Source organism: Microtus pennsylvanicus, chromosome 11 (genome assembly GCF_037038515.1).
Source record: "Microtus pennsylvanicus isolate mMicPen1 chromosome 11, mMicPen1.hap1, whole genome shotgun sequence".
NCBI lineage: Eukaryota > Metazoa > Chordata > Mammalia > Rodentia > Cricetidae > Microtus > Microtus pennsylvanicus.
The window spans coordinates 17,963,794-17,986,098 of NC_134589.1; the positions used below are offsets into that span (position 1 = coordinate 17,963,794).

General features: G+C 42.9%; 1 protein-coding gene across 1 annotated transcript in view; it reads left to right on the forward strand.

Annotated features, from left to right (window-relative positions):
• The window catches only part of Nsf (N-ethylmaleimide sensitive factor, vesicle fusing ATPase), a 135,090-nt gene that overhangs the window by 98,847 nt on the left and 13,938 nt on the right, over positions 1-22,305 (forward strand). Inside the window, exons 16-17 of the mRNA XM_075990470.1 lie at positions 9,976-10,042; positions 11,586-11,665. Coding sequence (XP_075846585.1) covers positions 9,976-10,042; positions 11,586-11,665 — 147 coding nt within the window. The remainder of the gene's footprint in view (positions 1-9,975; positions 10,043-11,585; positions 11,666-22,305) is intronic.

A 22,305-nucleotide genomic window follows, 5' to 3' on the forward strand; every position in this document is an offset into this window, starting at 1 on the left:
GAGAGGAATAAATTCTTTTATGTTTTGTTGTTTTAGTTCTTTATCAGCATACAAAGCCAAACTGTTGAGAGTTGACCGTAGTTTTGAAAAGAACAGAGATTAAAATGCCTGTCGAAGTTTTTCCCAAGAAGCCCTGCATAGGACAGTTGTGTATGACATGGGAAAGAAGACCACGCTTCTCAGCAGAATCCCTTCTCACCCTTCTCCAAGCCACTTTCTGAATCTGCACTCTGAGCCGTTAGTGGACTTAGAGAGACACGGTAGAATTAGGATCATCTGGTCTAGCTCACCTGCATCCAGGCAAGAACTGTGTAAGACCTCTGGAATGGCAGCTGCGGTGGTGGTGCGCACCTTTAACCCCAGCACTTGGAGGCAGAGGCAGGTGGATCACTGTGAGTTCGAGGCCAGCGTGGTCTACAGAGTGAGTTCCAGGACTGCCAGGGCTATACAGAAAAATCTTGTCTCTTTTCACTTGGTAGCCTGTGTTGATGTTGATACTCTAAAAATTTTGCATACTTTTGGTTGTTCTGTTTTGTTTGGATGAGCACATGGAGGCCAAGTGTTTACACTTGAACTCTTTCTCCAGACTGCCCCCCAAGCTAGTGTTTTCCCTCTAAAGGTGACCCTTAAGCTACTTGTGTTGAGACTTGAAGTGACCCTTGGAATGTGTAGTCACTGAACTTGGCGCCCAGGGTAAAACTGGTTGTATCTGCATTGCCTTAAACCACTTCTGTGCTTGTTCAAAATCAGTAGCCTGTGCAGATGGCAGCTGACTCCCTTGCTTTCCAGCTGCTGCCCAAGATGTGGGTGGATGGCCCTTGTTGTTCTATAAAGTTTAAAAGTACTTCAGGCTTCTGCAGATCAAAGCTACCTTGTGAGTGTGAGATAGTATCATTTTTATTATTTTAATCTCTTGCAAATTGACTTGAGGGGGGGAAGGTACTATGTGCCGATTTTAGAGGCTTAAATGGTTAAATTAATGACTTAATAACTTATGATTTAATCTTTAAATTGCTGAAGCCTTTCAAGGTAGAGTTTTAGATGAGCAGAAAGCTAAGGAATATAAAGCTAAAGAGCCTGTATGAGCTTCTTCAAGATCGTTCTGATTCATGATTCCGTGTCTGGATCATCCACGTGCTCTTCAAATTACAAAAACAAAACAAAAAAACTGCATCGACAGAATAATAAATAAATCTACATTAGACTTTTTGTTTTCCTTGGAGGGGGGAAATATTATTTTCTGTAACAAAACTTCATAACAGGGAAAATAATGGAGCATAGGTGTCCTAGAAACATGCCAGGAATATTGTGAGACTTTGCCAGCACTTTTCTTCTTGTTGCCTGACTAATGCCTGAGGCCTCAAACCGGTTTCCGTACTCCAGGTCTCCCAGGTTGATTCTGAAGATGAAGTGTAAACACGTCATTCTTCAGTCCTTCCCCCCCCCGCCCCCACACACAATTTCAGTGCAAGGATGGGAATGGGGTCTTTTAACATTCTTTTCAGACCACAGATAATTTGTACTGTTTTATTCTGAAAAAAGCATTTCTTTCCTTTTAAGTATCCTCTCTCCATATAGCTTTTCTTAGTAACAAAAATAATGGGGAGGGGAGGTGGAGGGAGTGGGAGGAGGAAAGGGAGTGGGAACTGGGATTGATGTGTAAAATGAGAAAAAATAGTTTCTTAAAATAAATAAATAGAAAGTACAAAAATAACAGATTAAAAAAGTAAAATATACCTTTAATCCCAATACTTGGGAGGCAGAAGCAGGCAAATCTTTGTGAATTTGAGGCCAGCCTGGTCTGCAAAGCAAGTTCCGGGAAAGCCAGATCTGTTACACAGAGAAATCCTGTCTCGAAAAAAGATTTTTTTAAAAAAGTAAAATAATCTGTATTTGAACTTATCCTTTAGTTTTCTGTTAAGAATGCTGTGCACATACATACACATGTTTGTGTGCACCTGTGTGTGCAGTTACAATGTACTGAAGAGCATATCGGGCGTACCACTTGAAACTCAAGATATTGTTGTGACGCACACCTTCAATCCCAACACTTAGGAGGCAGAGGCAGGTAAATCTCTGTGAATTGGGGGCCAGCCTGATCTATAGAATGAGACTTTGTCTCAAAAAAAAAAGGAAATCATAAATAAATGAAGCATAATTGCAGCTAATCTGAGTATTATTAACTGATTAGTACCCATTTACACAGTTCCCTCTGGGAAGTGAAGACAGCCTACTGCAAAGGACCTGAGTTCAGTTCCCAGCACCCACATCGGGCGGCTCACAACCACTGTAACCCTGGCCTTAGTTTTAAGGGGACCGGATACTTCTGGCCACTACAGGCACCTGCACTCACGTACCCAGGCACATACACAGAATTTAAAAGGAATAAAAATATTTTTAAATAGTTTTTGTTTGGGTTGTTTTCAAGTTGTTTTTTTTTTCACGGTTAGAAATAATATTCTACCTGAGTGGTGGTACCCACGCCTTTAATCCCAGCACCCGGGAGGCAGAGGTTGATGGATCTCTGTGACTCTAGGCCAGTCTTGTCTATAGAGCAAGTTCCAGGACTGCCGGGACATAGAGAAACCTTGTCTTAAAACAAAACAAAACTCTGTGTGTGTGTGTATACATACATACACACACACACATACATATATACGCATGTATATATGTGTATATATTATTCTATAGAATTATCAAGCTAGAGGAATCATTGCCCCACATTTTTGTTAGATTTTTCCTTAGGTTGATTAACATCATGTGACTAAATACTTGGGTTTTGATTCAAATACACCTGAATTTGAATCCCATCTCTGCCACACTTACTAAGGTCTGTGTCACCTTTAGTAAATTATTTTCTCTAAAAGCCTTTCAGCCTTTGTCTTTTCATGTATGAAGGTGATGCTTCTTTGGAGCATGCTAGCACATACCTCAGTCCCAGCACTCAGTAGGCTGAGGCAGTAGGATTGCCACCTAGAGGCAGCATGAGAATTAAATGAGATAGTGAATCATGTAGAGTAACATGCTATTCCTCGCACAGAATATGTACCTAGTAAGTATGGTGGTCACTTTTACTTATTATTGTACAGGTTTCTGCTTATTACTTTAGGATGAATCTTCAGGATTTGGACTGCTAATATTCATTGATATTTTTAACATAAAGTTTTGTTTTTTCAGAATATAATAAAATTACACAATTTTCTCCTTCTCTTTCCTCCCTCCAACCTCTCCCAGGCACCCCCTTGCCCATTCTCAAATTCATGGCTTCTTTTTCTGTAATTGTTGTTACACATGTGTGTATACATACATATTCCTAAATATATAAATACAACTTGCTCAGTTCATGTAATATTACTTGTCTGTATGTGTTCAGGGCTGACCATTTGTTACTGGGTAACCAGTTGGTGTGCTTCCCAGGGAAGACTATTAATCTCAGCACTCCTTAGTGCCTGGAGTCCCTGTGAGCTTTCCTCCTTCCATGTTGTTAGCATATATATCTGTTGGTGTCCCCCTTGGTCAGGTCATGTTTAGGCATCCATGTTGGTGAGACTTGATGGGTTTGGTTTCTTGCATTTCTAGGAGACATATTGTCATAGCAAAAGAAAAAAATCTTAGTATTTGTGAAGATTTTTACATGTATTGCTATCAAACCTTTTATATAAAGATAATACTGGTTTTACATGGCCCATTCCTCCAGAAAGTTGTGCTAATTTATACTTGAATAAAATATGAAAAGAATAAGTTTCTTTGGATTTTTGCCCTAGTTTAATGTTATTAAATTTTTCTTTTCCAATTAGCTAGGTTTTTAATTTAAGTGAAATGATAGGCGTCTAGTTCTTTCTTTAGCTACATTTTAATGGCTCTGGTAGAGTACCTGTTTAGCATATATGCAAGGCCTGGCGCTCCTTCTGTGTGTGTGTTCAAATGTCCTGTAATTATAATAGTGTATAGGCGCGGAGATAACACAGTGTGTTAATTTTGTTAAGTAGGAATGGTCTAAATTAGTTCTTTCAACATTTTTGTTATCATTTTATTTCTTGGACCAGAGGCAGGTAGTTTATATAAAGAAAGACGGCCATAATTACACTATTGCTTTTTCCCCAAAAATAATGGTGCAAGAATACATGAAAATAGTTTGTTCTCAATTCATTTAAAATTTATCTTTTACTTCTGTTTCTTTCTTCACTAATCCTTTCTGCGTGGTTAAACCCCACACTGTCAAGGTCTTTCTGAAGCACTGTCCTCTCCTTCTGGGTGGGGAGGGGGTGCAGTATGCTCATTCAGATATTTGAGATATTGGCAGATATTTCTCCTTTCCCCTATTTTATGTTTGCTTCCCAAACTTTATTTTGTTCTAAAATTTTAATTCTTTTCCCCATTTTTGCATCTGTACTGTAAAAATGTATTTTGCTGGCTGTTAATGACATTTAAATGACGGGGACAGAGCAATAGAATTTGATTTCAATTAATTACCTAATCATGGTGCTTCTGAGTACGCACTTAGTACGGAGACAAAACAGACAAGCCAGATATTACTAAAATTGTTAAACAAAATTTAATAAAAAAAACATTGGCAATTTATAGAACTTCTATTAATAGCATGATTATTCTTATTTTCAAAGGTTTGGAAATTAGCGGAAGAAATCTTCCTTCCCACTAGCTTTTCAAAATAATCTTCTGTGAATATCCTACTGTGAGCCCTCTGCAAACTGCAGTCTGCACAGACAGTCATGGTGCCTAATCCTCCTCCTTTCAGGCTTTAGTCAGTACAAAGCAAAGCTGGAAACTGGATCTTCTGACAGCAGTTACTAAGCAACAGAATTTGGATGTTTTGGGTTGACATCCTAATATATCATGGAGCCGATTCAGTGAAGTTTGAGTGTGCAGGAGTTGAGCGGTGTGGGTGCCCCAGCCCTGGTGGACATCCCTTTTGGGTGAACACACCGTCTTTTGCCGCGCCTGTAAAGGAGGAGCAGAGCCGAGACCACGTGGCTTTTAGACAGTGAAGCACACCCTCTCTGTGGATCATCATAGTAAAAAACTGTAAGACTTTTTCTTGAAAAGCAGGGGAAACAAATGAGGGATTTTAAGGTCAATCCAAGAAGCTTTAGTGCTTTGCCAGAACTTGAGGTCCACTTCCTGCACAGCCTGTTTGCTTGGTCTGCTCCCAAATTATTTTTAGAGGCCAGAGATTATTACTGATAGTGGCAGTTTAAATTTGCTCATTTACGTTTTTATATGCTACCAACTATGATTAGCATATGTTTTCCACTAATTGCTGACAGATTTACTGCATCAGGGATTTTCAAGCCACGGGATTCCTCCTGTCACTGGATTTCTGCTAACTAGGTTGAGCTACTTCATACCAGCTTCTCCAGAATTGGAGTGAACCCTCCCAGGCTCCAAAAGAGAGAGCTTAGCCTCACTTCCTTAAGAGCACTCAAGAGGTTAGAGAAAGTGAAGGCTAGAGCTCCTTAGAGCACTCTTTGCTGTGGCTTGTGACTCTGAAAGGCTGGGATTAACATGGAGCTAATAACGCTGGCGTCCTCCCTGGAGCGTTCATGTCAGACCAGAGAAGCAGCTGCTGCCCCGCCCCTCCTCACAGGTGGCTCTAGCTGGTCTGAAGAGTCCAAGGCTGAGTGAGCTCTGTGCCTTCAACACTTGCAATGCCCTGCCCCCTCCCCAGCCTGCCCCCGTCCTTGCTCCTGAGTGCTTACACAGTGTGCTGAGAGGAGCCCCGGTTGTCTCTTCTGACCCTTAGGTCTGTGGACTCTCTGCCTTTACAAGGAAGGGAGGTGGTTCAGCGCCGGGCTCCTCGGTGTCCACAGCTGGGAGCAGACTCTGGGAATCTGTTTCCTAGAGATTATCTCCATCCTTCAGGGCAAATCTCACCATTTCCACACAAACCGAGAGGGTTCTTCCTTCCACTCCTCTTCAGTCCTTCCTTTTCCCTCCCTCCAGGTCTTCTTCAGGCTTCCTGCCTGATTCACTTGGCCCCCATCTGTCTGCCTGTCTGTCTGTCTGTCTATCTATCTAATTATCTCTCTACATAGTTGCTGACTGTTCTCCTGCACTACGGGATACTCCTTGATGACTCGAGAATGATCACACATCCCTTAGATTAATCTTTTTGGAGTCTGTGAGGTGCGGCTCCTCGCTGTAGCTTCAGCCCACCTGGCTGCTGCAGGGTTGTGACATATTTGATCTAGAGCAGGCACCATGCACCTGCTGCGTGCTGCTACTGATGGCATGCTGTGACGGCATTCTAACTGGGGCAGTTTGCATGATCTTGTTGTTTTTTTTCCTGTATCTTTTCTTCCAATATCTCACCTCCTTATGAATTGATTTACATAAAATTATGGTAGAACTTTCCAGCTCAGTATGTAAATATCTCATTAGATTTAGGCTGGCAGCTAATCTCCTGTGTTTGCCCGTCAAGGTTGAGTCTTGTCTTAGTGAGCACTGTGCTGGGGCCCGGGCCAGGAAGCAGTTTCTGAGAAGACTACACATAAGTCAGAGATCCAGGGGAAGAGGGAAGACCTCATGTTAGACAAGTGACCAGATAAAGAGAAGCCTGTGTGTGTAGGGAGTGAAAGGGGTGTGTTTGCACATTCAAATCAGAGCAGAGGAGTCTGGGTTGGCTAGTCAAGTCAACCGGTCTTGGCGTGGCCTTGTCATGGTGAGAACATTGTTTGCAGGGCTGACTGTGAGCACTCCTCTCTCTGTAGCATTGACCACACTGAGAGCTGTTTGTCTTTTAAAATAAAAGTACAAAACACTTTATATTAAATGAATACCATTGGTATTTTTCTTCTAAAATTCCAGGTAGCCTGTGTAATGAACTGTGAAGTTCCTTAGTTGTTTCCACTACATGACACAAAACAATCTGTATACATACATACATACATACATACATACATACATATACATACACATACATACATACATACATTTCTTTCTCTTTTTTTAGAGGGCCCCGTGTAACCACAGCTAGCCTCAGACTTTCTTCTGCAGCTGAGACTGGCCCAGATCTGAGCTTGCTGCCTCCACCTCCCAGGTGTTAGAATTGCAGGTGGGCACCATCACACGCTCAAATATGTCCCGCATTTGCTACTAAAAGTTTGAGATGTAATTTACACATTGCACCGAAAAAGGAGAAAACCCGATTCAGGGGGCATGGACTTAAAATAGCCGGCCAGGCCCGGATGCCCCAGGCTTCTGTCACTCTAACCTATGACTTCCTAGCTTGAGAGGCAGATGATATCCCTGCCCCGAAACCTTGAGTGGAGCTCCGAAAGGTGTTCTGCAAAGCATTATTTTTACTGATTCCCTATGTTTACACAGTATGACAGTGGTTTTAATGCCAGTGCAAACTTCAGAAACAGGAAAGAACCACTGCTCTCAGGCCTTCCCATGGTCTTGAACTCTCTCACTCAAAGCAGAAAGTAGCCATCAGGAAACTGAGCAGCTCTTTGTCCCATCTCCTTTCCCTCTTTTTGAGCTAGGGTGGGGCGGGCTTGCTGAGTAGTCCTCTCCTTCCTGTCCAGATGTGTTCAACATCCATTCCCAAACTGATGCTTTGCCTCCTGCTCCTCCCTCATCGCCACCCTCACTCTTCCCTAGGTTGTTCCTCTCCGCCCCCGACGGCTGCAGAATCTACTCACTTCTCCATGCATCGACTTCCAGCCACCACTTCTCTCCTGACGCTCCACCGTCTCAGACTCTAACTCTCTTCTTGCTTTTCTGTACAGCAGCCTGGAAAATGGTTCTAAAATGTAGAACGGACATCTCAGTTCATCGTTTAAAACTCTAGAGTGGCTCTTTCAAAGAAATGCCTTTACAATAAATTTTTAGTTTACTGAATATTTTGGGATCTTCTCGGTCAGGCTGGGTGATGGCAGCGCACGTCTATAATCCCAGCACTTGGGAGGCAGATGCAGGTGGATCTCTTGAGTTCAAATCCAGCCTGGTCTACAGAGTGAGTTCCAGGACAGCCAGGCTACATAGTGAGACCCTGGATTTTTTTATTTTGTTTGTTTTTGTTTTTTTTTAAATAATTTATTTTTATTTTATGTGCATTGATGTTTTGCCTGCGTGTATGTCTGTATGAGGGTGTTAGGTCCCCTGGAACTGGAGCTACAGACAGCTGTGAGCTGCCATGTGGGTGCTGGGAATTGAACCCTGGTCCTCTGGAAGAACAGTCAGTGCTCTTAACCACTGAGCCATCTCTCCAGTCCCCCTTGTTTGGTTTTGTTATGGGTGTTGTGTGTCCAGTTTTTTTGTCAGCTCCTCTTCTGCTTTCCCCCTTCCCCACCTCTCTGCCCACATTGATGTCCGCACATCTTTCTTTTATCAGCTAAACTCCAGCTGATTGCACAGCCTCCCCAAATGTCTTCTCTCTGACCCTGACATGCAGTGTACTCGTGTGCGCTCCTCCTTATTTAGATTTTGGCTTCAATGTCTTTTTTTTTTTAATTTGGGAAACCATCCTTGATCCTTGTCCCCTACATTCCTATGTGACTTGGGATACCTTCAGTTCTGCAGTAGCCTGGAGCACCCCCAACTCTACAGGTTGGAGAGTACCCCTTCCAGGTAGTCCAGTTAGGTTGGACCTCTTCCAGGTGGATGGGCTGGTCTTTGTTTCCCGGAGGCTCGGCTTCTCTGAGAGCCCTCGTTGCAGCTTGGCTTGCCTGAGAGTGACCCACAGCCCACTCTCTGTTTGCACAGTTTGGAGAAGGAGGGTCCTAGCAAATCTGGCGAGCTTCAGGGACTTTCTGAGGCAGATTGAGTTGTCACTTTCTTTCTTAAGAGTTTTCCCTACAGAATTGTTTCCATCTGGAAGGAAACAGCGACCCAAGAATGACAGAGGGTAAAGGGCATGGACCAAAAGAACGAATCTCTACTAGAGGGGCTGATCTGACTGAATATATGGAGATGAAAACTATGTTTGTGTTCATACCACGGAAGAGGTCACAAGGAACTGAGTTAAGATGGTGACTGTGGAAATTCCATGGTAGCCTTTCTTAACTATTAAGGACCATCTATCTATGTGCAGGTTATTTTTTTTTTTTTTTTTTTTTTTTGGTTTTTCGAGACAGGGTTTTCCTGTGGCTTTGGAGCCTGTCCTGGAACTAGCTCTGTAGACCAGGCTGGTCTCGAACTCACAGAGATCCGCCTGCCTCTGCCTCCCGAGTGCTGGGATTAAAGGCGTGCGCCACCACCGCCTGGCTGTGCAGGTTATTTTAGTATGAAAACATGTTACTATTATTAAATTTATTACTTTATTTCTATACTTAATTCTAAAACTTCTATGGCTTAAGGATACCAACCAGGTAATATTGTTCTAGCTAAAGCATTATGTGGTGGGGCTGGGCAGTTTTTGCCACTGTGGTTCACCAAGGTTGTGCATCAACCAGAGAGATTAGGCTGGACACAGAGATTACTTTGTATTTGTGACCCTGGTGGGTGGCACTGAGCACCATTTACAGTGTCTAGAAGAGACCTGTCATCATTCACAAGAGGCCATGGGCACTGACCTTCAACTTATACATCAACAGATTCTTCTGTCTGATTAGAAACAGGACATGCCAGCTCACTTTAATTTACTGACTGTGTTTGACCGCCATCTGACTGTGTTGTTCTGATCCAGTTGTTTAACTGCTTTCCGTTTCCCCACAAGTACTCTTTACGTTCTGAGGTCATGTACTCTATCAGTGCATTGTAGTATAGGCAATTAGTGTTACACTGCTTTGTTGAGGTGTTGTTCAAGAATCAATCAAGTTTACCTGGGCATCGTCATCGCGCACATTTTTAATCCCAGCATTCAGGAGGCAGAGGCAGGTGAATCTCTGAGTTCAAGGTCAGCCTCATGCAGATAATAAGACCCTGTGTCAAAAAATGAAAAAAAATATGAACCAAGTCTAATCTCCTTATTGTGGAGGACAATGATGTCATAGATGGTTTTCTTTCTTCCAGATCTTTGATGATGCATACAAATCTCAGCTCAGTTGTGTGGTCGTGGATGACATTGAAAGACTGCTTGGTGAGTTGTAACTTTGGCTGTAATGCTCTGACACATGAACTGAAATCTTAAAATTATAGGAGAAGAGTATTTGCGTGGGAACTTGTAGACGATGAGACTATAGGAATACCTTGTTCTCCAGGGGCTATCGTAGTGTCTCTCATGTGAAATCAGTAGTCATGATGAGAGGCCTCATTTTCTACAGTAAATGAGCAATGTAGGGCAGTAAATGTGGGGATTCTGGGGGGCTGGAGAGATGGCTTAGTGGTTAAGAGCACTGACTGCTCTTCCAGAGGAAGAGCACCCACCTGACCGCTCACAACTGTCTCTAACTCCAGTTCTAGGGGTACCCTCAAACAGACATGCAGGCAAAACACCAATGCACATAAAATAATAAAAATAAAGTTTAAAAAATGTTGCAATTCTGGAAATGAAAGGTTCTCTACAGTAATTTTACAAAGGACCAAACACCTCTTAGGTTGAAGTGTGGTGGATGCAATGATCCTTGCACTCAACTCAGAAGTCACCTGGTAAATGTCAGCCAAGTTTTGTCAGTTTTACATTTCATTCGTTGGAAATTGAGTCAGTCTGGTGTGTGTCATTATAACAGTAGATCAGAACAGGACAAACATTTGGTGGCCTAATGATCCCTGGGGAGAGCCCCCAGCATTATTTCCTTAAGGACTTTCAGCCATGTTCACAGCTCTGTGCAAACCCCTTTATCTGAACACACTGAAGGCGTGTGGTCACAGCAACACACTGTGGAGGAATGTGCGCCCTCTGAGTATATTTCCACATGTATAAATAGTTACTTTTGTTCTACTACTGCTGTACTAGAATTGCTACTGCTCTAGAGGGATCTCAGAGGAAAACAATACCACCTAACCTGTATGATAAAAAGTAGGATAAACTAGGGGATGCCTCTATCCTGGGTGTTCAGAGAACACTGGGTTGCACAGGACGAAGTCTGCAGGGCTTCAAGCACAGGACTAGAGTCGCACGCAGAGGAAGCTGGGGACGTGACATTCGTGCTGAAGTTCCCCAGATAGAAAGTTCCCTAATCACCTGCTCTGCATTTTCTGAAGGCCAGTCTGGATGTTTCTCCATCCCTGCAGTTATGCTACCATTTCTTTCTGTGTTGTTTTTGTTTCGCCCTTTTCTGTTCCTGGCTCTGTACCGCTGAGCCACGTCCCGGCCTGTTGTACCTATTGTTTCTGTCAGACTTTGTCGTCAGTGTGATACGTGTAAGCTACTGTGATGGTTTCCAGTCGTTTCTTAGAAGTGTTGGTAAATACGCCTGGATACTCTCTCCTTTGGGAAAAAAATAGTCCCTGAAGACCAGGAAATATGTTTATGTGAATCAAAGGATATTTAGAAGCTTTTTAAAAATGTGCAGATAAGTTCTTATGTGCTGTTTGAAGAATGTTGATTATTAAGGGTGTTCATGGCATAGCTGCCTGCCTCTTACCACAGCTGATGTTTGGTCTCGATGCAGACAGATCTGCGAGTTTGTACATGTGCCCCAAGATCTCAATCCTGAGCCACAGCCGTGTTTCTCTTTTAGATTACGTCCCCATTGGCCCCCGGTTCTCCAACCTGGTGTTGCAGGCTCTTCTTGTGTTACTGAAGAAAGCGCCTCCTCAGGTAAATCAGTAATAATAAGGAACATTCTTACAGACTCTCCCGTGAAGTTTATACAGTGGCACATTCGAATATGCAGGTTATCACATACATAAAATTCTGTTGTTGAAGGGTTCCAGAAGGCATCTGATCTAGCCTTCTATCTAAAGGTAAATTGTTTTCCTAACAGATTTTTTTTCCTTTTCCTTTTCTGCAAACACCAAGATCTGCAGTTGCAGTTAGGATTAGATCTTGTTTTTTGAATTCCCCAGCATATTCCACATCCTTAACCCCATCACCATCAGAGGGAGATTATGATACAAATATAGAAGGAATTAAATACGTGTTCCCATCTGTTTCATTTAACATTTCACGGTTTTCCTGAGGATTTGTGTTTGAGAGTTACACACGAGTTCACTAAGCCGGCAGGTTTGCTATTGAGGTTTCGGCTGGTAAGATGACGTGAAGAGGTTTCTCATGTACCCCGCGCTGCTCTTAAGGAGCAGAGCTGGGATCACCATTTGCTTGGTCGCATCTTCACGGATATTGCTGCTGGAGTCATTGACTTTGAACCCTTAACAAATGCAGAAGCATCCTGTGAGCACTGGTTAAATGCACTCCTTATGTCGGGGGTCCCAGGGTAAGCTTGGCTGTGTCACAAGGCATTCTCAGGGTGAGTCTGTGTGGTAGAACATTGAAGAAATGCCAATCAAAGGGAGACACAAGAGGGTGAGCTTTCATGTATGAGAGTCTCATGAGCTACGAGGAGAAAGAGACGATAAACTTAGTTTGCCGCTCTAATATGTAACCTAAGAGTTAAACTACACCTGCATATTTCACACATACAGGCTGATCTTGATTTTCTCGGTTTTTAGTGTTTCCTAAACATTTTATGAAATCACGAAAGATGCATAACATCCTTGAAATTTTGCAATAGATGCAACATGCAAGGATTTTCTTTTTCCTGTGCCAGGTCAAACCTAGGGCTTCATGTATGTTAGGCAGGTTCCCTACCACTATCAATAGTTTTTGCTTTGATTTTGAAATGGGGTTCTCACTGTGCTGCCTAGACTCCCTCAAATTCCTGGATTTGAGTCAGTCTCCTGTCTCATACTATGAAGTCTTTCCTATGTTAAGGCTGATATTAAGAGAAGTGAGTATATTTTTGGCTTCTCTTGATTCCTTCTGTTTTTAAATTAAGTAAATAAATGTGTCTAAAACAAAATAAACTATTTCTACATACTCATACAAATTTATTTTTATGAAGCTAGCATATTTAAAATTTTTAGAATGGGAGATTTTTTCAGGCATTTAAATATATTATAATATGCAGCTTTTTGTTTGAAAAGAATTTATGCAAAAGTTCACTTAGGAGAAGAATGAATAGCTTTCCAATATTATTTTCAAATTTCCCCTTTACCTGGTCATGTGCTCTCCACATGAGTCTAAATAAAGGTGCATTTCCCCCCTGAAAGCTCTTTGTATCCAAAATAGATATACATAGAAAATACTAACAAATGACATGTTTTAAAGTATCTTTTCATTGTATTTATAATTGGGGTTCCATGCCATAGGCCCTGTGCAGGTCAAAGGACAGCCTTGAGGGGCCGGGTCTCTCCATTCACCTTCATGTGGGTTCCAAGGATTGAGCCTGGGATTTTAGGCTTCCTCAAAAGCACATTTACTCCCACGACATTGTGCTACATTTTGATTAGAGACTAAATAATAACTGGTTCTATTTCTTAAAATAATTTTAAGACTCTTAAGGGAAGGAAAAGTTTCTTATGCTTCTAAGTCTCCCAGCACACATGCCCACACACATCCCCCATGGTTTATCCTGCAAACACATTGAATACATATTTATCACTGTGTGCATCTTCTCATGCTGATGGTCTTAGGTAAAAACAAGATATGTGTAGTGTAAAAACATTTTAAAGGTTCAGGGGCCAGCAAAAGGGCTCAGCAGATAGAGGCGCTTGCCATGCAAGCCTGAGTTCAATTCCCCAAACCCATGAAAAGGTAAAAGGAGAAAACTGACTCCACAAAGGTGTCCTCTGACCTCCCATCTGTACCATGGCACATGCTCTCCCCCATCATACATACATACACACACACACACACACACACACACACACACACACACACACACACTAATTGTTTTTAAGTTTTTTATGTGAAATTCAAGTGACCAGTTAATACTGAGTAGAGCATTCATTTTCTTGTTCATCAGGGACTGTAAATCAAGACCAACGTAGTGAAGTACTTTATATTTTGAATTATAGGTGTCTATGATCCAAAAGTTGGATAGAAATAAGTGTTGGTGAAGAGTTAGAAAAATTGGAAGCCATATAAACTGATAATAAATATAAACTGTTAATAGAAATGTTAAAATCGTGTTGTCTTTGGGAAAGCTTAGCAGCAGTGCCTCTAAAGGCTCAGCTGAGGTCAGGAGGTGCCTGACCTTCTAGACTCCACCCACAGCAAGGAAAAACGCACGCTTGCTCCAAAGCTTGTTCACCAATGTTCATAGCAGGGTTATTTATAGAAACCAAAAGGAAAACAATGTGAATCTAAGTGGAATAAAATATAGTACAGCCATGAAGTGGAATCTTATTCAGCAATGCAAATGCACTCAGAACATGCTTCAACATAAACGGACCTTGAAAATGTGCCAAGAGGGAAAAGACAATCACAAAAGACCATATACTATGATTCCATCTTTTTTTAATCTTTAGATCTATCCATTTTATTTTATATGGTCTGAGTGTTTTGGCTACATGTATATCTGTGCACTCTATATGTGACTAGTGCCCTCAGAGACCAGAAGAGGGCATCAGATATCCGGGAACTGGAGTTACAGATGGTTGTGAGCCATCATGTGGGTGCTGAGACTCGAACCCAGGTCCTCAGCAAGGACAGCAGTCCTTTAAACTGAGCCACCTCTCCAGCCTCACTGGGAGTCCATTTCTCTGAAGGGTCTACAATTGGCAGTTCTGTAGAGACAGAAGGTCCATTTTCAGCGGTTGCCAGGTCAGGGAGGGCTGGATTGTGAGAATAAGAGGCAGGTAACAGCTAATGAGTATGGGATTTCTTTTTGGAAAGATGAAAATATTCTGAGATCAAGCGTGGTGAGAGCTGCCCATATCTGTGAACGGACTGAAAACTGTTGAGCTACACACTTTAAACTAATGGACTGTGTGCTTTGCAAATTATATCTCAATAAAAGTGTCACATTTTTAAAACGCAGTTTCTCAAGCCATGTAAATGATGAAAGGAGAAGTATATAGAAGGTTAAAAGTAAAGGGCGAGTCACCAGGGTACGTGGAGAAATCCCAGCTTGGGAGCAGTCTTACACCCAGCAATTGGATCATTAAAAGGGCTCTGGAATGAATTTCTCTAAGAAGTGAAGATGTATGTAAGAAGTAAGAAACCTGGTTACCTTAGTTACAGGGAATGGCAGGGATTCTCTTTTAAGGGAACACTGGCCTGTCATTAGTCAGAACTTGGTGACTCTGACCCCGTCTGTCAGGTGACCTACTGTGTAAGTGAATTTGTGGCAGAAGAAATTAGTATTGGAAATATTTCTAGTTGGCAGAAGTTAAACAGAATAAAAATATGCCCTGGCTACACCCCTTCACCTCGTAATTGTATTGTGCATTGTGTCAGGAAAACGAGAATGATTAGCTGGTGCAGGTGGAGAATGTTGGTGACTCTCTAGTGAGAGCGTCTGCTTGAACAAACCATTGCTGCATGGATTTTTCTATTTAATATTAAAGCCAGAGGCACCGAGTCAGGTAGAGAGTATGGGTCACAGAGAACTGTTCCTTCTGGCGAGAAAACAAAAGCTGTTGGGCGTCTTTCTTTAGAAAGCCCTGCGCGTCCTGCAGGACAGCAGTCTCCCCGGCACAGGAGCCTTCAGTTGGCATGTGTTGTAAGGCCAGCTTTCTCGCAGAAATATTGTGTGTGCGTGTGTGCACATGCTCCAATGGCAGAATCCCTCCGGGCCGGTGTTGTTGTGTTTCCAGAGACTCCCTTTCCACTTCCCTTCCCCCACCCTCCCCTCTTGTAAATTGGCTTATTAAAACTGGGTCTCAAGCCCTCCTTTTTTTTTCCTTTGTGATCGCCTTGTTCTTGGGTTTTCGGTGTAGGGCTAAAAATTCAAGGCAGATTTCAGTTACTAGGATAATTTTCTTTGAATTTTAAATTTTTCTAAGCAAATGCATAGATTTTTAATGAACCTGGTATTCAGTGGATTTGCTTTAAATTTATCTGGAGAGTTACTTTCATGATTGATTTATTAGCCCTTTGAAAGTATAAAAAGTGGTATCGGTAGCTCATGAAGACTGAGAAACATCATCACATTTTGTTTAGCATCTTTTTAAAACCAATTAAAAGCTTTTCTAAAATGGATTGAACAGGAGAAAATAAAACATGTTCCCTAGGTCTTTATTTCAATCAAGTTTCCCTGTGTTCTGCGGGAGAAGAGATCGAGGGGGGATAGAAAGACTGAAAAGGGCTGTCCCAGCAGGGAGCCGAGCCGGAGAAAAGGCCTCTCTGAGAACTCCGCCGCCACAGCTCAGAAAGCTCCCAGCCTGCTTCATCTACATGCAGAGTCACACAAGGCATGGGGGCGCTCACCGGCACACAGGGGCTTCACATGTGCTTCCCCGCTGATTCCTGTGAAAAGCTAACAATTGGCTCGGAGGGTGAAAGACCACTGCAGTTCACCCTCCCTGAGCTGGACGTACAATTTGTCCAGTGTTAGGAAATGTCCGGCTTAGCAGTGAGAGGCTTGAAGACACCCCTCCTTGCAGTGAGATCCTAATGCCGGCGCTTTTACTCCATAGCACTGGGACTCTTTTCAAGGCTTGCAGATTTATGGAAGTTGTGGCGGGGGGCAGGGGTGCTTTTCCAAATCTGGAGGATGAAAGCCGAGGTCTCCATGTCATGGAAGAGCCCCAATAAAGCGGGAAGGACAGGTGAACCGCCTGTACCAGCGACACCAGTGGCTTTAATGTTTCCTCTGGGGTCTCTAATGTCATGCTTAAAACAATAGCTTTATCATTTGGAAGACAAGTGCCTAAAAAGAGGCTCTTCAGGCCGTAAAACGGCACAATTTCCCCGTTTCCTCAACAAGTCTAGGGGTGTTCAAGCCATTAACTGGCTTCTTAATTCTGGGTGTTCCTAACATTGTTTGGGATCACACTGGAAGCCCCACTAGAATGGAATGGGATAGGATAGGATAGGATAGAATAGAATAGAATAGAATAGAATAGAATAGAATAGAATAGAATAGAATAGAATAGAATAGAATAGCCTTGCAGTCAGTGAAAAACCAATCCCCCTACTCAGTGCCTCCCAACCTTTTATCATGGCATACAGAAATGGTACCTGGTCACATATGTGAGTAAGGTCAGGGACCCGTGACACAGGTACTCTTGGCCTTCTCCTCGGCTGGTGGGAATCAACATGTTTCTTCACATGTAACTTGTTTGTGCCGTAGCAGTAGTTTGCTCTTTGGAACTATAAACTTTGAAAAGACTATCTCCAAATATTCCTAGCGATATTACTGCAGGAAAGCTCAGACCTGCTAGTTAAGAGCTTAAACTGAAGTTGACTGCAAGATTCGACTGCTCTAGTGCCTAGGAATGGGTTTTGTTCTTTAGAGGAAAGGAAACTGGATGTGCTGGGCATGCTTGTAATCCTGACTCTCAGGGAGCAGGAGCAAGTGGACTGAGTTCAAGGCCAGCCTGGGCTACATTGTGAGACCCTGTCTCAGAGAGAGACAGACAGACAGGCAGGCAGACAGACAGACAGGTGTGGTGGGGCTCACACATATAATCCTAGCCTTTAGGAAGTAGAAGCAAGAGGATCAGAAGTTCAAGGTCATCCTCAGCTAGACTGGTAAGGCCAGCCTGGGCTATATGAGTTTCTGTCTCAAAAAAGATTTGTGAGGGAAGGTATTTGGGGACATAACTGGACCAATAAAAAGCTATAGCTAGGCAGGCAGTAATCTAGTTACTATTCTTTGAGAGAATATTCAATAAAATATTCTTTAAAAAAGAAAAAGAGAAACTATAGATCTCTGGATAGGTCTGTGTTTTCCATGGGTTTTGTTTTAACGGCATGTGTCTATAGACAGCACTGTTTTTATGTAATTCTTATCGGACATTTCCGCACAGTCTCAGAGTAGCTGCGTTATCAGGAAGGTCTTGGTAATATTGGGCACCTCCTCAGGCACTGGGTGGCTTTAGTGAATAACAGATAATGGAAGACTGCAAGGCCTACAGGCCTAAGCATGAGAATCTCTCCATCTATCTGTTTAGAATTAACTCTGGCTAATGACGGCAGTGTGACTCAGTGAGACGTGTAACCACTTCTACAGGGGTGCCGTCATCTTGACTGAAGCATGACTCAATGACGTGTAACCGCTTCAGCAGGGAGGGCTACAGTCATTCTGCCAGATGCATTGTAACCACTTGGCAGGGTGACTTCTGCAGTGGGCTTCTTTTTATTTACTATTACTAATTTAAAAAATAATGATTGGCCTAATTTTTCCATTTAGTAAGTCAAGGATATTATATAGCTACTATGCTTTCTAAGACTATTTTATATGCACTTTTCTTAGAATAGGCTTTCTTGGAAAGTTACATGTAAATTGAATAAAATATGTAAGTGTAGAATTGTTTCAAATGAATCAAAAAATAGTAAAAGACATTTGATGAACCTTTCTATAAAACATTGTTACAAATATCTGAGTAAAATCAGCAGATATCTCAAAGGGTTTGAATATTTTAAACTGGTTTTGGAAGAATACATCTACAGTAGGCATTATTACCTAAATGAGTTCTGGGGTATGTGCGTGCGCATGTGAGTGTGTGTTCACTTGCACGTGTGTGTGGTGTATACTCCATTTTCCAGTAGCACAGAATATCTAAATAATCAGCAGAGACATGTTAATGAGAATTTTACCTCACAGCTAGAACTTGGCCTTGATCTCTTGTATCCTCGGTCAGTTACCCGACTATGACACCAGTTCTGGAGGTGATGGTGCCATTCACCTCCTAGGGGTCCCATCTCTGCAGAATGCACTCTTTGCTTTGGACTTAGGTTATAAATCCTGAGTTCAAGTCTTGGTTCAGTTACCTTCTGGCACTATTGCCTTAGACTGGGATCTTAGTTTCTGTGTGTATTTCTTTATTTATAAAAGTGAAAAGAATTCTTCTTTTCCTATCCAGTTGAAGAAGGTCAACTAAGATATCATATAGTGAAGGTCTTTATAGATGTGGCACACACCTTTAATCCCAGCACTCAGGAGGCCGAGGCAGGTGACTCTCCGAGTTCGAAGCCAGCCTGGTCTACAGAGCAAGTTCCAGGACATCCAGGGCTACACAGAGAAACCCTGGGCGGGGCTGTAGTATGAACTGTAACCACATAAGGTGTTAAAGCAAAAACATGCCATGAGGCATCCCTGGGACCTTTTCAGCTGTGAGGCAGACAGCTGAGGAATGGGCCTGCTGTGCAGAGGGATGCCCAGAGTTCCGCCCCGTCCCCTCCTGTGCAATACTTGGGAGGGAAATGGGCATTTCACCTCTGCTCAGTGAGATTTGCAGGTTAAGTCCTAAGGCAAATGCATTTATGTGGGTATTAGAGATTATTATTATTATAAAAGAATGAAATAAAGGCAAGAATTTCAGAGCTCAATAAGGCAGGGTATAGAAGTGAGAGAGGAACTCCCAGCCACCGAGCTCCCTGAAGACCTGATGCTGGGTGCACTTGTGCCAACCCACCCGTTGCCTTTCCCTGAAGCCCCTGGAGACTGTGGCCCGTGTTCTTCCCAGCTCCTGGTACAACTGAATGGCAGCTCATCTTCCCTCATATGCTCCTGTGCCTAAATTCAGGACCCCAATCTCTGAGCATCCCTGGGACTTTCAGCCATGCAGTCTGTGCTTAACAGACTTTGGGTAAAAGCCAATCTTATGAAAGGGCTCGGACAATCTATCAGGAGTCCTGGTGTTTACTGGAAAAGAAGTAGTACTGGAACTTGATGACTTTAAGTCAGTTTGTCTGTAACCCACACACTGTGGCACACTCTTGGGTGGTGGAAGCAGGAGTCTGCAAGTTTAAGAACAGCCTGGCCTATGTACATAGCATGACCTGTCTCAGAAAAATCACAAGGGGTGGAGTAGATAGTTCCCAAACTGTTGTAACTGCCTTTTCCTCAACAGGCCTCCAAACTTTCTGTCTACATTCCAGTGCTCTTACAATTAAAACTGGGCTCAGCATCCTCTAAATTCTCATATAAAACATTATTCTGAAAGATGGTGTTCTCTGTAAAACACAAAAAAGTAGTGTCCTATGGTAACAGAAGTTCTACTGTTTCCATCTTAAGTCTGGCTGCTCTATCTAGACGGGAACATTGTAGCTGATTTTTTTCTGCTTTGCTGTTGCTTATATTTTATAAAATTTTTGTTGTAAACCTATATTACTTCGATAATAAGAAAAGAATTGTAAGTTTATATATAGTTATTTTCATTTTTAGCCTAGCAGGAAAAAATTGTTTTGTTTGCTTTGTTGAGATAGGGTCTCATGTAGCTCACCATGGCCTCAAACAGCAGCATCCTCATCCTCAAACAGAGGAGGCCGCCTTGTTGGAGTATGTGTGATGTGCGTTTCTAACCTTGCTTTTTCTTATAAGATGAATGCCATACTGTCTGTAAGGTACTCTGTGGTAGTGAGAGGGCCCTTTGGTCCTCACAATCCCTAGCTCTGCTCAGTGCTGTGCTTCCCGTCTGAATGGATAATGGTTGAACACCCATGTAGCTAAAGGTGACTAAGATAAATGGCAGCTGTTATGGTTCAGCTGATGGAAGGGTTTGTTTTTCCAATCTGTAACATGGCTTTAGACATCTGAGGTTGAAAATGCTTACTGCCAGCTGGGTGGTGGTGGCACACCTTTAATCCCAGCGCTCAGGAGGCAGAGGCAGGCGGATCTCTGAGTTTGAGGCCAGCCTGGTCTACAGAGCGAGTTCCAGGACAGCCAGGGCTACACAGAGAAACCCTGTTTCGAAAAAACAAAATGACAACAGCAAAAAGACATCAAATGAGTTTTCAGTGTCCCTGTATCCCATACATGGGACATGTGTTCTTTTTTTTTTTTTTTTTTTTGGTTTTTTTTTTTTTGGTTTTTTGAGACAGGGTTTCTCTGTGGCTTTGGAGCCTGTCCTGGAACTAGCTCTGTAGACCAGGCTGGTCTCGAACTCACCGAGATCCGCCTACCTCTGCCTCCCGAGTGCTGGGATTAAAGGCGTGCGCCACCATCGCCCGGCGGGACATGTGTTCTTATTCTAGGGTCTCTATGGCAACCCCACGTATGAGGAAGGTACTAGAGTGGACAGCAGTGGCAAGTGTGGCCGGGTTTGCACAGACCCCCTGGCTATTTCCAGTCCTCACTCTCAGGAGTTTGTTGCTGTTGTCCCTGTTGCCATTTTTTCCGGTTCATGCACAAGCTGGTGTCCCTATGATACCCACCAGTGACAAGGATATGCCTGTACCCAAATAAGCAGGGTAGAGTACACTTTCATACAAAGTCCTCGGAAATTTGAAGATAAGTTTGGGGTAAGTAAACCATCTTAGGTTTCACTGGGGGCAAGAACAGGAATTCATAAGAAAGCAGGGGCTTCATTTTTGATGGAATCATTGGGTGTTTTGTCTTCATGTGTTTCTACATCGCATGTGTGACTGGTTTCCTCAGAGTCTAGAAGAGGGCATTGGATCCCCTGGAACTGGAGTTACAGATAGCTGTGAGTGCTGGTAATTGAACCTGGTCCTCTATAAGACCAGCCAGTGCTTCTGACCACTGAGCCATCATCTCTCCAGCCCCCAAAGTGTATTCTTATTTATGAAATGGTATATGTTCAGGCTTGAAAAATTTTGCCATATATATATATATATATATATATATATATATATATATATATATATAGAGAGAGAGAGAGAGAGAGAGAGAGGGAGAGAGAGAGAGAGAGAGAAAGAGAGAGAGAGAGAGAATCACAAAATATGCTAAATACTGTGCTAATGAATAAGAATGGTCACCATCCATGTGTCGGTGTGCTCAGCAAAGCATATTGGCATATGCAGACTGTGTAGAGAAACCCACTTGCCCTGTGTGTTAAAGGTTTTGTGCCCCCTAGTTCCTTGGTGACGTTGCTGACAGCTGTTACTTGCAGGACTCCAGGGAGTGAGGTCATCTGCTCGTCTCTGAAGAGCCCTCGCTGGTTTTGGTGCTTCTGTCTGGAAGAATTAAGCAGAGCAGCCACCAGGGCTCAGGAGTGTCTTACAGTTAGAATCACAGGCTGTGGTCTTAGCAGAGCAGCCACCAGGGCTCAGGAGTGTCTTACAGTTAGAATCACAGGCTGTGGTCTAAGCAGAGCATGCACCGGGGCTCAGGAGTGTCTTACAGTTAGAATCACAGGCTGTGGTCTTAGCAGAGCAGGCACCAGGGCTCAGGAGTGTCTTACAGTTAGAATCACAGGCTGTGGTGTTGGCAGAGCAGCCACCAGGGCTCAGGAGTGTCTTACAGTTAGAGTCACAGGCTGTGGTGTTAGCAGAGCAGGCACCAGGGCTCAGGGGTGTCTTATAGTTAGAGTCACAGGCTGTGGTGT